Raw genomic sequence first — 15597 nt, 5'->3', positions numbered from 1 at the left:
AGGAAAACACTGTACACAGTAACAGCAATACTATGTGATGATTTAGCTATTCTCAGTAATACAACCATCTAAGACAATTAGCCAATTAGCCAAAGGTCTTATGATGAAAAAAGCCTCCAGAGAAAGAACTGATGGAGTCTGAATGCAGATCAAGGCATACTATTTTTCACTTTATTTTTTTCAGTTTTTTTGGTCTGTGTTTCCTTTTACAACATGACTAATACAGAAATATGTTTTGCATGATTGCACATGACTGCAACGTATAACAAATCACTTACCAATCTGGAGGGGGGAGAGAAGGAGAAAATTAAAACTCAAAATTTTTTAAAAATGAATGTTAAAAATTGTCTTTACATGTAATTGAGAAAAAATTAATTCTTTTTTTTTTTTTTAAAGAAATGGACTGGTTCATTCTAAAATTAGAAATCACTTGCAAATTTTAGGTACCTCCTATTCTCTAAATAGTAAGATGAAGACCATGAAATAGAAACAAATAAGTAATTTTTAAAAATTTATTAGTTTTTTTATCCTGGACATTTTACAACAACAAATACTGATTTTAACAAGTTAGGGATACACACACACACACACACACACACACACACACACAAAATATTTAATGTTTAGTTTTAAAGTCTATATATGTATGTGAAGGGATATTCCACTGGTGTCAATTGGGAAACACTGCTTAAAATAAAAGTTGTGTAGAACACACATAAAGACATATACCTAGGTTATGTGAGATGTAGGACTTTGAACCCAAATCTTCTGGAAGGCCAGAGTCAGCCCTCTATCCAGCATGACATTCTTCCTTTGGAAAATATTAGACAAAGCCTTTAGTCTAAGGGCCCTTCCCTTATTTAAATACTACCACACCCTCATCAAGGGGAGGGAGCAGTATATACAGTGATTGTATTTTTTTTTTAGGGCAATAGGGGTTAAGTGACTTGCCCATGGTCACACAGCTAGTAAGTGTCAAGTGTCTGAGGCCAGATTTGAACTCAGGTCCTCCTGAATCCAGGGCCAGTGCTTTATCCACTGCGCCACCTAGCTGCCCCTAGTGATTGTATTTTTGATGGTTGATTTTAAAATATATTACCCAAACATTCACGAGTAAGCTGCTAAACTGATGATTGATTATTCACTTCCCAATGACACGTTTTAGTTTTTCTTGGAAAATAACTTTTTAAAAACTACTTTCTGCCATAGCCATAAAGTAAATCACTGATTTATATAAAATATCATATCTAGTATAGATCCTCTAAGGAATTTTTTTTTTAAAGTTTAAAATTAGCTCTGAGAAAGTTTGGCTTTGAGTAATGTGAGGATTATTATTTTAAATTCATTATTTTGCTATAATTTATTTATAATTTAATCTTTAAAAAAGAGAGAGCGATTGGACTGCCAATCCTAAGAGACTCTTCCAGGCTTCCCACTAAGTTTTTCAGAGGGGGTTGACCCAACAAACAGAAGGCCTTCATCCTTTTCTCCCAATGTTGGGAGGTTAGTGATGAGGCACTCTGACTGTCCACCTATGCCTTATTCTTGACCATGTAATCAGCCCATTTTCTTTTCCTCTCATATAATCTTTGATAATGTTTTTGCAACTGTTTTTCTGAGCTCCTTATTGCTTATAATCTAGCCTGTTCACACCCACTTCTCGTTTGCCCTCAGAATGATATTCCTTTTAATTCTTCTGAGGCAATTGTATTCCATGTCTCATGGTTGTAGAGCAAATGGTTGCCCGTCAGAGTGTTTTAAACAAATAAAATCAAAATGTGGCTTCACTTTGTGAGAAGCTTGCTGTCGGTATAGAAGTCCTCCAATTTTCCAAAGCACACTCCCCTCCTTCTGTTCAATGCTGGACCCATCCTGTTGTCCATCTGTACCCTGTCTCAGAGGTACACCAGTGTGCAAGTTACCGGGGCCAAGCAATAATTTTGCTGATTTCACTATCTTAAAGTGATGATCATGGTGTCTGTACTTCTGACACGAGGCTGACAGAGAATGACTTGAACCTGAGGGCATGAAATTAGAATAAACTAGTTTTCCCAGTTTTAGTCAATTCTATCAGTTCAATGGTGAGTATCATGCAATGTGCATACGTTTCATTGTTCTCTTTTGAAGTATCTTAATTCTTGTGATTTTTTACTTCAAATTTTTGCATTTTTACTACAAAAGTGGTAGCAGCTCTTAGAGAGCACACCTCATTGACTTAAAGGTGTTACACTGACTGTGGGTAGGGGAGAAGCCAAGTGTTTCAAGGATCGTTCAAGCCCATAATGAAGCAGGATCAATCACACCAAAGCACAAAGTAAAGTCCAGCTGAAAATGAAAAACGTGCCAAGAACAAACTATTGTTGCAAACAGCCTAATTAATCCTCAGAAAACAAGCAAAGTATTTAAAAGGGCTCTGGCCTCTGGAGTCATTGTTATTGCTGTTTCTACAACGCAGTGTAGGCTTATAGTTAGAAGAACCAAAGACTAGAATACTGAAGACTGGAAAAGTAATTTTTACTGATGAAACTCAGTTTTTCACTCAAGGCATTGTCAGTACAGGTTTGTCCTTGAGACATAGGTATAATAATAAAAGGTTTGGGGAATTTTTTTTCAACTGTCATTAGCCTGGAAATCTTGTCCCCATTGAGGAAATGATAAACTCTGATAACTATACCAATATACTGTAAAGCAGGATTGTTCCAAAATTAGAGAAGTTCCCTTCTCCAAATGGAGGGGAAATGCTGCAACATGATCTAGCCACAGGTCATAAAATGGTTAAGTTGCCCAAGAGATAGAGCAAAGCAAGTTTCAATGGCCATAGAAACTTGTTTAAACACCAATGAAAACCTTATAGATTATATAATCAAGGCTAAATTTGGGGAAATGGACTAGTCAAAGTATGTTTAATCTCATATGCTAAAGGTAGTTTCATGACAAAAATTAAAGAGTGTCAAAAATTTATTCAACTCAATGCCAAACACAAAATGCCACTTTTGTATTGAGAGGACCTCACATTTATCACCTGTGTGACTTCATGCAAGACACTTGACTTTTCTGAGCCTATTTCCTCATTTCCTGTATGTAATAAGAGGAACTCAACAAGACAGTTAAAATTCCTTTCTACTTCTAAATCAGAGGATTACAAATTTACAACGAGAAGAGTTCAGCAGTCATCTAGTCCAACCCCCTCATTTTTCAGATAAGGAAACTGGGACCTAAAGGTTCCTTACCCAAGGTCTCACAAGTAATAAGTGTCCATGATGGAATCTGAACCCAGGTCTACTGTCTCCAGTCAGGACTCTTCTCCCTGTACTATGTGCTTCTTCCACAATCTGTGGCAATTACGAACAGAGACAACATTCATAACAACTCATTCGTTCTCATTCTCTTTCTCTCCCCACCCTGACTTGAGGGGAGCAGTGTAGGCAAGAGCCTGGTTTGGAGTCAAAGGGCAAAGTTAAAATTCTCTCTCTGCTGCTTGCTACTTTAAGTGATCTTGGGAAGATCCTTAACCTCTTTAGGACTCGACATTTCACAGCTATATAACTAGACGTCCCCATGCCAGCTCCAGCTCCATTATCCTACAGTGTTTCAGGGCTATACTCTACTGGTAAACCTATGGTAACTTCCAAAACACCAAGATTATTTCATTAAAATCTTTCAGTGAGGGGCAGCGAGGTGGCGCAGTGGATAGAGCACTGGCCTTGGATTCAGAAGGACCTGAGTCCAAATCCAGCCTCTGACACTTGACACTAGCTGTGTGACCCTGGGCAAGTCCCTTAACCCCCATTGCCCTGCCCAAAAAAATAAAATAAAATAAAATAAAAATCCTTCAGTGAATCCATGTATTATCCCTAACAAAAATGCACTAAAATTTCTCGTTTTACTGTATATTGTCACAAGCAAATAATATAGGTAACAGAATATGAATACATTCTTCTACCACTCTTACCCATAAAAGCACTCCCTACCAACTTCCATTTGCCTACAAGTTGGCTGAATTTTATTTTAACTGCTACAAATACAAAGCGTTTGACATGATATATGCTTCCAAAAATCTTCCGCCCACCCTAAAAAAGTGATGTAGCAAGAAAAAGCAACATGAAGAAGCTGGGGGGGGGGGGCGCAGTGGCTGCAAGAAGCTCTGAAAGAGGTGGCCAGGGTCCAAGGACATGTAAAATTATTCATGGAAAAAGGAACCCAGTTCAAAACTGTTAGGTTTCTATCTATCCAGGATAGCTAGGCTTTCAAATAGTTTAAAAAGAGTATCATGGGGCAGCTAGGTGGTGCAGTGGATACAGCACCAGCCCTGGAGTCAGGAGTACCTGAGTTCAAATCCGGCCTCAGACACTTAACACTTACTAGCTGTGTGACTCTGGGCAAGTCACTTAACCCCAATTGCCTCACTTAAAAAAAAAATTAAAATAAAAAATAAAAAGAGTATCATTCTTCTATTCTCAATAACTTAAACCACTGTGTTATCTCATTGATCCTTAACCCATTTCTTCCTACCATTCTCATGGAACACCAGAATATACAGCAGTTTAAGATGTCATGTATAAGATACAGGTTTATTGGTGAGCTTAGCCAACAGCCTAACAGACCACAGAGCTCTTTCAAATTTAGTTCCTAAATGACTGCCAGAAATTATGCACTGATCTTAACTAGACAATTCTCTGATAAAGTTTAGCTGTTATGTCTTTATATGCTCTCACCCCTCCCCAAGTGAATGTAAAATGCCATTTGAGGATCACTGTGACCAACTGCACAATAAAATTCAAAGGCAAGAAAAGTCAGACTGATCCAGACACTTTCTTCTACATTGAATGAACAAAAAACATTCAGTGACTGTTATGTGCCACCCCCTCTATGCTAAGCACTGGTGATAATTTGCCCCCAAGAAGCTGATATTCTAATAGGGGAAGATAACACACTTGGATGAAGTGGTGACCAGGAGATGGTGTTTTGTTAGTCAATAAATATTTAATAATCACCTACTATGTGCCAGGTAACATGCTAGGTGCTAGAGATACAAAGAAAAGCACAAAGTACCTGTTGTTAAGATCACAATCTAATGGAGTAAACAAGAGAACAATAATGTAAAAACAAGCCATATATAGGATAAATTGGAGATAATCAAGAATGGAAAGGCACTAGCATTAAGGGAGACTGGGAAAGGCTTCCTGGCAAAAGGCTGGACTTCTAGAAGCAAGGAAATGAGATAAAGAAGCAGAGAATTCCAGGCATGGAAGACAGCCAGTGAAAATGGCCATTAGTCAGAAGTATGTTGTTCAAATAACAGCAAGGAGACCAGTGTCACTGAATTACAGAATGTGTGAGTGTTGGGGGGGGGAAGGAAGAGGAGAAAGATATAAGAAGCCTGGAAAGTTAGAGAGAGGGACAACTTATGAAGGGCTTTGAATGCCAGATGACAATATATTTGATCTCGAAGTAATGGAGAGGGAGGAGGGAATGACATTATCAGGCGTGCACTTTAGGAATATCACTGATGGCTGAGTGCAGGACAGACTGGAGTGGGGAGAGACCTGAGACAAGCAGACCTACTAGCAGCTTTTACAATAGTCCTGCTGTAAGGTGTTGAGAACCTGCACCAGAATGAGGACAGTGTCAGAGAATAAAAAAGGACACAAGACACAAGCCAGAAAGGTAAAATCAAGAGTCCTTGGCAACAGATTGGATATGAGAGTGGAGGCCAGAGAGAGTAAAGGAATGACACCTAGGTTGTGAGCCTCGGTTACTGGGAGAATGGTGGAGCTCAACAGTATGGGGAAGTTAGGAAGAAGAAAAGGTTTTAAGCGAAAGCTAATGAGTTCAATTTTGGACAAGGAAGTTAGAGGAATTGTGTCTTGTTCTTCAACTTTGCCTAGTGTTATCTTTGTCTCTATAAGTTCCTTTTTGAAATAATACCCCCTTTAGACTCATGATGGGAAATATTCTCCACACCCAGAAAAAGAACTGCAAAATCTGAATACAGATTGAACCATACTATTTTACTTTTTATTTTGTTTTGTTTTTCTTTCTTTCTTGAGGTTTTTCCTTTTCCTAATTCTTCTTTCACAACATGACAAATGCGGAAATACATTTAATGTGATTGTGTATATATATATATATATATATATATATATATATATATAAAACACCTATATCTGATTGCTTAGGGGGACAGGATGTGGCCAAGGTAGGAAGGGAGAAAAATTTGGAACTCAAAATCTTATAAAAATGACTGTTGAAAATTATCTTTACATGTAACTGGAAAAAATAAAATACTATTTTAAGGAAAAAAAAATTTAGAAAGAAAAAATGGATAATGCACCGGCCCTGGATTCAGGAGGACCTAAGTTCAAATCCAGCCTCAGTCACTTAACCCCCATTGCTCCGCCAAAAAAAAAAAAAAAGAGAGAGAAAAGTTTAACATTAAAGCATTTTCCTCCAAAAACTCTATTAGGTTGACTAGTATTGATCTATTCCACGAATGAGAAAAATAGACTAGAGAGATAAAAAAAGAGAGCTCTATAAGCAAAATGATGAAAACATGATCTACACCATTTAATTTCTGTGCAACTGGCTGGTGACTGGCCTCGAGAGTACTGAGGAGAAGTTTGGGAAGAGTTGCCCTACCACTAAACAGACAAAAAGCCACAATAACTGTCATCAAACCATTCACTTCAACTTTCACTGATAGCCTTCCTGCCTCCACCACACTTTCTAGGATGGAAGGCACTTCAATGATTCTTCTCAGCCCCAAGAAGGTGGTAAAATAAGACACAGGAGAGCACTAAGAACTGAGACTGAGACAGACCAGAAAAGCTGCAAAAGAACATAGAATTAATAAAGCCTAGGAAAGTCAGCAGCACTCAAGCTCAAAACAAAACAAGGCTGGCAAAGGAAGCAGAGAACAAATTTGAAAAGCTATCTTGCCCAAATCAGACAGAGCAATTAAAATAGATGAGAGTAAAGGCACAAGTGCTCAATCCTTACTCTGGTCTGGGAAGAACCCAACAAAAACGGCTCATCCACAGATGACCTCTCATTACATATAAGAGAGCATTCAGTTATCCTTAATGAATTCACATTATGAACCCCTCACTACAGTATCCTGGAGAACTAGTCTAACTCCTGGGCCCTTGTCAATGACCTCCAAAAGATCATGTAGAACTAGAGAGGGGCCGAAGGACTAGGGAAAGATGAAATATGGGGTCTGTGAACTAGACTGGTAACCATGACTTGAATTTGTGACAAAAATTCTGGCACATATAAGAGGGATAGTTAGTGAACATCTTCAAAAGGAAGAAATTATTGCAGAGTCAAGAAAGAAACTAACCTCATTTCCTTTTTGGATAAGGTACTTGACTGACAAATCAGAAGAATCCTGCAGATAAAAGGCTATAGGGTTAGAACTGGAAGGAACCTCAGAGACTATATCTAGTCTACTACCCCCTTTTTTCAGATGAGGAAACTGAGTCTCAGAAAAGTAAAGACTTGCTCAGTGTCACAGCTAATAATCAGGAAAACTAGTACCTGAAGCCTGAAGCTCCGGCCGTCCTTCTACTACAGTCTACTGAGTTGCCTAGATTCTAGCAAAGCATTTGACAGTCTTTCATCCCACTCTTCAGGAATGATAGAAGTAGGGAGATTTGGAACTGGCTGAGTAGCCAGACCCAAAGGGTAGATATCAATACTAGTTTATTACTATTAATTAATAGTCCCAAACAACATGAACTACACACACACACACACACACACACACACACACACACACACACACACAGTATTTGGAGATTGGAAGAAGCATTTAATCCAGTCCATACTTGACTAAGCATTGCCTTTACATCTTACCAGGCAAGTGATATTTAGCCTTTGCTGCAAGACTCTGTGTGTGTGTGTGTATATAAGTATATCTCAACAGGCTCTGAAGGTATCATGATATTATAGGACAGTTTAATTACGGATATTTGTAATGAAAATAATAGATATTTATAATGGAAACTCAGTCTAAAACCAAAAAAATTAAGAAAAATTAGCCAACATACACTGAGCATATTAAGGCAGGAAAATTTTAGAAAGAATTCCAATAAAAAATATTTTGGCACTCAAAGAATATTTCATTTGTCACTTACATGGAATAACCCCATCCCTTAATACTAGATATACACAGGATCAAGAAAATAGAGCTATAATCTGCTTAGTTACCCCAACAAAAATTTAGTTGCAAACAGAAACAAGTTGAAAATACTTTCATTACAGAACAGTATAGGCATGATTCAGAGAAAAGTCCACAAATTAAAATGAGCTCTATTAGCAAAATGCCACTCACTTCACCTTTTCCTGCTACATCCATAAGGTTCAAAACAAGATGTTCATACAAGTGTCACCTTAAGTGTAATTCATTCTTGAACTAAATGCAGTAATAATTTTTGTGCTACATACAGTTATAGGTGACTAATCCCAATTCTAAAAACTAATATAGCTCAACAGCAGTTTTTCAATCTTATTGCTTTAGCAATAAGACCCCCATCCCATATACTGCCAAAGAGTAAAATGATTCTGGCAGCCAAAGTAACTACTAAAGCCCAAAAGCTCTTGTACTTTTGTCTGTAATAATTACATAACAAACATCAGCTATAAAGTGTCATTTTGGGATTTTTAATGGAGAATAAGGCAAATTCAAAAGTCTTAAGTTAGAAAACAAATTTTAGAAGATTTGTACCTGAAGAAAACTATTACGCTTTATATCTTGAGACACAGAGGTTAACTCCCCTAAAAACAATTCATGATCTAACCTCTACTAAGAGTTCTGTCAAGTAAACTGCTATTCAAATCAAAGTTAGTAGGCTGGCCCTTGAAGCAAAAAAGGAGATTCAAGCACTGAATTCTCAGACAATCTGAATTTTAAGTAGCAAACTAGGAAAAAAGTTAGCAGTGGTACCCTTCGATACATAAGAACAGTGAAATAAGCAGACCCAAAGAGCTTTTCAACTTCCCCCTCATTTATCACATGGCATACTCTCTTGTGGGTTTACTCACATGCTGTATTTCCTGCTGGCTGGCTCGGTAGTTTTTCTTGGTTAAATTGTCCACCAGGTAGCTGATTTGAGACAAGGCCAGCGAGAGCGAGTCAAGATTCATTGCTGGTTGGGGCGGAAGCAGGCGGCCGAGCCCGGCGCAAAATCACCATTATTCCCCTTTAGTCACCTCAGAGACAGGTTAATTCTTTCTTGTAATTAGCCTATATCTGATTTCTGTAGAATTTCTTCAGTTCTTCTTTACCAAGGATCTTATTCTGTTCTGAAACATGGCACCTGAAAGAGATTCAAAATTCCAAATGATATTTATTTTTTTAGAAATAAAAGTAGCCCACAAAAAAAAATCTTAAAAATTGAGAGTGGGGGGCAGCTAGGTGGCGCAGTGGATAGAGCAACGGCCCTGGATTCAGGAGTACCTGAGTTCAAATCCGGCCTCAGACACTTGACACTTACTAGCTGTGTGACCCTGGGCAAGTCACTTAACCCCCATAGCCCTGCAAAAAACAAACAAAAAAAAACACAAAGGGGAAAAATTGAGAGTACATTGTCTTCTTCAAAAGCAAGCTACCAAGCTGTTTCCCAGCCCCATTTTCAGTTTTAGAATCAGGATCAAATTGCTCCTCCCAAATTGTTCCTCCTAACAGTATCTTAATCTACTGCCCTGTGACTCCATTCACCATCCCTGCAAAGTGAATCCAAATGCCGTTACCCTGGGTACCACTTCCCTATGTGTATAGAATCCCACTCTTAAAATTAAAACTCTCTTACAGAGGGTAGGAACAGTTTTCCTTTTATTTGTATCCTCGTCACATGTACTGTGCTTGGGACTTACATGCTATTTAAATTCATACATATAGATAAAAGATACAAAGACTGGGTAGGTGCAAGGAAAGAAAATAGAAATGAGACCAAATTAGCTTTTCTTTTCAATTCTTAAAGAGGATTCACTAAATTTCTGCAGAATGATAGCATTAAGCACTCTGGACTCAGTTGAGACATAAACAATTTGCAATACCATTGAATAATGGTAATAACTCCAGCGTTCTACCAAACAAAAGTCCTACCACTCACCAAGATTATTGTTTTCCATTATGTTAACAATTTAACTCATTTCTGTTACAATTCACATGTAATAGGAAAATACTTATTCCACTCAGTTAAAGGTTAAAAAATATAGAGACCCATTTATTCCATTTTAAGCCTCTTTTCAACTTTTCAAAATTCATAGCTTGCAAAGCAACAAATACACAACTTAATTCACTTGTCTACCCAAGCACTTCCTAAGAGAGTCAGTTGATTGTTGTTTTGCTTAAAGTTATATGTAGGTTAGTAAAATACCTATTTGAAAAGCAAAGCGGGACCGTTAGAATCACATTCTTTTTAGCTGTGTAGAAGCTATTCAGTGGAAGAACAGAGTCAAACAGCTCAAATGAAAGGAAGCCCATCAGTTTAATCACACCATCCTGAAGCATCACAGAAACTCCCCTATACAGAGCTGCCCGGGCTCTAGAGAGCTTACTCTGTTCCCTCTGCTCCCTGATTTTGTTTTACACACTACTTTGAATAATTAGTTCAAAGACAAAAAGGTAGAATCCAGTTTTAATGAATCATGGGGACAATCTGATCAAGCGTCAACTCAGAAATGCAGACAACGAAGCAGAACACAGAACTGGAGTTTCAGACCTAGTTCTATCACTAACTAGCAGTTTAACCTTAGACAAGTCACCTAAAGGCTCTGGCCTCAGTTTTCTTGACTGTCAGGAGTTAGGAGCGAGTAGAGGATTACTAAAAAAAAATCCCTTCAAAGGAATTTTGCCCAAGCTTCATAATAAATGCCTACTGCTGCATTATAAAGAGTACATTGTTCAGTGGACACAAAGCAAATGTTTGTTTACAAAGAGTAAAGGGTGGAAATGGGGGAAGATATGCACAAGGATAAATGACCAGTGGTGTACAAAGCACCGTTGCCTTAGGGGATAAATATTTCTGCTGTTTCTAGTTACTTCTTTAACTGGAAGGCAATAAGATACCCAAATTGTAGTCTTCTTGGTTGTTTGTCCTCCATTCTCAAAGAGGACCATGACATCCGGGGTGAGATCATGATTTGCCCTGAATTGGATTTAAGTGAGAGAGGGCTGTGCAAAGTCACCACCTCATTTTCTCTTCCATAGCCATCTGGGTCCAGTGGCAAGATACACATCAGGATGACTGGAGATGGCCCCAAAGGTTTTTTAAGGCAATTGGGGTTAAGTGACCTGCCTTGTGTCACACCCCTAGTAAGTGTGTGAGGTGAAATTTGAACTCAGGTCCTCCCATCTTTAAGACCAGTGCTTTACCCACTGTGTCACCTATAGCTGCCCCAAGATATTCTAATATAAAAATATCAGTAGTATAAATTAGCAACACCAACACAGGCTGTGCTCAGAAATTGGTTTTAGGTCCATTGTGAAACTTCAGATATATCTCTAGAAACGTTATATATGGTAGTTAAATTCTCAGAGCAGTCCACAAAAGTCTGGATAGAGCATTGTACCAGTAAAACTTAACTACTGTGTGGTACAATGTTTCTATGGGAAATTACATTTGAAACTTCATATCCAATTATTTAAAATAAGTAGAGAGGAAGAAATATTTCAGATTACCAAATTCACAAGGATATAAATAGACAACCAGTGTGCACTGTAGTATGCTTTGTAAACTGCCACATCTATATGAAGATAGAATTATGGCAACAGTTCAAAGTAATCCACTAATGCTTTAGGGTCTATATTGTGTAGAAGGGACTCATTTTTTGAAAGAGATGGCTCATGAAATTTCAACCTAATAAAAAACTTCAAGCTCCAAGCCACTTCAAAGCAAAGACTATGATAGGTCAAACAAACCACCTGGTCAAGATTCCTTTAAGTGTGCAATAGTATTAAAATCAGATCTTTGCCAGACAAGCGAGTCTATCTTGTCATTTCCTACAAATTAAAATGGTCATGTTCCCCAGCTCTCTCTAATCCACATCTCAATTCCCCTACGAAATAATTCACAGCACTAAGAAACTGCTTTGATAGTTTATCTACAGATAATAAGTATTCTTTTTTCCCCCCCTTGGGGCATGAGGGCTAAGTGACTTGCCCAGGGTCACACAGCTAGTAAGTGGCATATGTCTGAGGTCAAATTTGAACTCCGGTCCTCCTGAATACAGGGCTGGTGCTTTATCCACTGCATCACCTAGCTGCCCCCTGATAAGAAGTATTCTTACAAAAGATACTTTTTAAATCACCAGTTCAATATTTTTAATGAAATATCTTTTTCTTAAAACATCCACTATACAGACAATACAATTATTATATAAAGGAGGTACCATACCAAAAGTGAGATACTCAGTATTTTCCTTACTAAATGGACAGAGGCTTATGAAGTCTATAATATAGATTTTTGTCCTTTAATATAATTCACTGAATCTAAAATACAGGTTTATAAGATGGGACAAGGATAGACTCCTTATATTGAGGTAGACTCATTTTAATTTTTGCAACTTAATTGTGTACAAGGTACTAAGGTGTGTTACCCTGTCCTCAGTGAGCTCACAATCTAGTAGGAAATATAAGTCATGTCCACAAATAAATATAATACAGAATAGAGTGTATGAGAAAGATAAAAGTGCCAGCTCAAGGGAACAGATTGCTTCCAGAGAGTGGGAAAAGGAGGAATGTAGGGTTTATGTTATGCTTTGATGTTGTTCAGTCATGTCCAACTCTTTGTTACCTGATTTGGGTTTTTCTTGGTAGAAACACTAAGAGTAGCTTTCACCCATGAGGAACTAAGGCAAGCAGGGTTAAAAGTGCCCTAGGGGCAGCTAGGTGGCTCAGTGGATAGAGCACCGACCCTGGAGTCAGGAGGACCCAAGTTCAAATCTGGCCTCAGGGGCAGCTAGGTGGCGCAGTGGATAGAGCACTGGCCCTGGAGTCAGGAGTACCTGAGTTCAGATCCGACCTCAGACACTTAACACTTACTGGTTGTGTGACCCTGGGCAAGTCACTTAACCCCAATTGCCTCACTAAAAAAAAAAAAAAATCTGGCCTCAGACACTTAACACTTACTAGCTGTGTGACCCTGGGCAAGTCACTTAATCCCAATTGCCTCACCTCCCCCCCCAAAAAAAAGTGACTTGCCCCCGGGGGCAGCTAGGTGGTGCAGTGGATAAAGCACCAGCCCTGGATTCAGGAGGACCTGAGTTCAAATCCAGTCTCAGACACTTGGCAAGTTACTTAACCCTCATTGCCCCCACAAAAAAATAAATAAAAATAAATAAAAATAAAAACAAACAAAAAAAGTGACTTGCCCAGCATCACACAGCTAATGTCTCAGATTTGAACTCAGAAAGATGTCTATCCACTGTGCCACCTAGCTGTGCCCATGCTATGTTAGCAAAGCTGTATTTTAGTGATTATTCAATTTAATTCAAAGAACATGTATTAAGTACCTATCGTGTACAAAGGCTATCGTGTACTGGGGGAAATAAGATACCTACCCTAATGAAACTTAGTCTAATAGAATATGACATATACAACCATAGTTTATAAATGTATTAGAGTTGCTTCCAGTTGACATGAACCTTGAATGAACTTTTTATTTGTTAAGCAAAAAGGAACCACTGGAGATATTTCACCAGAATAACTAGAAATTATATTTGGAAGATTAGTACAATGGGGAGTGAGGAATAAATAAGATGGGGAAGAGACAGGAAGATGTTAGAAACCTGGTATAGTAAAGGAAGGCAATGCATTAAGAGTAGGAATAGAAAAAAAGACATTCAAGTAACAAGGAGATAGTAGAATGAAAAGAAATAGAGCTCAGACTGATTATGAGAAGCATCACACCAAAGTTTTAAATACAAGAAAATGAGTGAATGGTGTTGTCAGTAACAAGTATAGTGAGCTTAAGAGTATGAATGGTGAGTTTGATAGGACAGTGGACTCTGAAGTATTTATGTAGATAACTGGATAAATCTATCTGGAGCTCAGAAGAGAGACTAGGCTGAAGATAAAGTTTTAGCAATCAACTGTAGACAAATGAAAAATAAGCTATAGGAGCTACTGACATAGTCACTGGAGAAAATACAGAAGACCAGTGGATAAAGCACTGGCCCTGGATTCAGGAGTACCTGAGTTCAAATCCAGCCTCAGACACTTGACACTTACTAGCTGTGTGACCCTGGGCAAGTTACTTAACCCTCATTGCCCTGCCAAACAAAAACAAAACAAAATATAGAAGACCAAGGGAATAAAAAAACTTAAAGATGAGAAGTGTATAGAGAGGAGGAAAACCAAAAGGGTAATGCGTCTGAAGCCAAGGGAGGAGAGAGAAGGAGAGTTCAGAGAAAGGGATAATCAACAGTGTCAAAAGCTATAGAGAAGTCAAAAAGAAATGTGAAGATATTAGATTTAGGAATTAGGAAGTCACTGGTGACGTTTGAGATAGTTTGAGCATATGGTATGGACAAGGAAGCCAACTGGCAACAGAAGTAGGTGGGCATGACACTGAAGTTAATCAGGCAAAGACAGTTTTTCAAGCAGCTTTATCTACTTTTTCCCTACTTTTTTCCCTTACTCAGCCACCCAGTCAGTGCAGGCACTAGAAACAATAATAAATTAAATAACCCTTTTAAGACACTGTTAGCATTCAACTTGGACACAGGACATTATGTTTTTAGAACTGATTTGATATAGGATCATCTGAAAACGTGTCTCCTTCAACAAGAACACCCAAGACAATGAACCCTATTTGCATTTACATCACGCCAGATTAAAATACATCAGGGAAATGCTCGACATTCCTTAACAGACATGTTTTATATAAGGGACAGCTGCTAACTGCATCTTAGGACTTCCCAACCTATACTTGTATGCACTCAACAAAAGAATGGATGTAATTTCTGAAAAAGGCAGCTAGATGGCACAGTGAAAAAAAAAACACAGGAAGACCTGAATTCAGATCTGATCTCAGATACTGGCTGTGTGATGTTGGACAAGTCACTTAACCCTGTCTGCAGCAGTTTCCTCATCTGTAAAATGAGCTGAAGGAAATGCAAACTACTCCAGTATCTTTGCCAAGAAAACCTCAAAATAGGGTCACAAAGAGTCAGATATGACTGAAAGAACTGACTAAACCTCTGAAAAATATTTCCTCAACCAGAAGCAACAATTACATTAGTTGGGTAAAGACTAGCATTTAGTACCATGTGTCATGAAGTTGAAGATATCATTGTTAACCTTTAAAATCAGGGGCTATCCATATTTCTAGTTCATTAGAACAATCAACAATTACAGCAGGTTCTGTTTGTTCTCTTCCTGGTGGGGCCAAAATCTAGTTGGCCTTACACCTTTATTTTAACTCTCTTCCTACCCCAAACTCCCCCACACACATACAAAATTCATCTTTAGCCTAAACATCCAGGCTATTTTCTGATTTCTGCTCACAAGTTTCATTTACGACTTACTAGGGTACATAATTGTTCATAAAACTCTAACTCTCACAAATCACATGTGCTAATTAGAAACTT

General features: G+C 38.2%; 1 protein-coding gene across 9 annotated transcripts in view; it reads right to left on the bottom strand.

Moving 5' to 3' along the window:
* The window catches only part of CNOT1 (CCR4-NOT transcription complex subunit 1), a 98130-nt gene that overhangs the window by 73183 nt on the left and 9350 nt on the right, over positions 1-15597 (bottom strand). For all 9 annotated transcript variants that reach the window (XM_043981414.1, XM_043981418.1, XM_043981416.1 and 6 more), the window contains exon 2: positions 9046-9320. In XM_043981414.1, coding sequence (XP_043837349.1) covers positions 9046-9147 — 102 coding nt within the window. In that variant the 5' untranslated portion in view covers positions 9148-9320. The remainder of the gene's footprint in view (positions 1-9045; positions 9321-15597) is intronic.

The sequence above is a fragment of the Dromiciops gliroides genome, chromosome 2, assembly GCF_019393635.1.
Source record: "Dromiciops gliroides isolate mDroGli1 chromosome 2, mDroGli1.pri, whole genome shotgun sequence".
In the NCBI taxonomy this organism is placed as follows: Eukaryota; Metazoa; Chordata; class Mammalia; order Microbiotheria; family Microbiotheriidae; genus Dromiciops; species Dromiciops gliroides.
The sequence above is the reverse complement of the archived record's forward strand: the minus strand, read 5'-3'. Positions and strand labels throughout refer to the sequence as shown.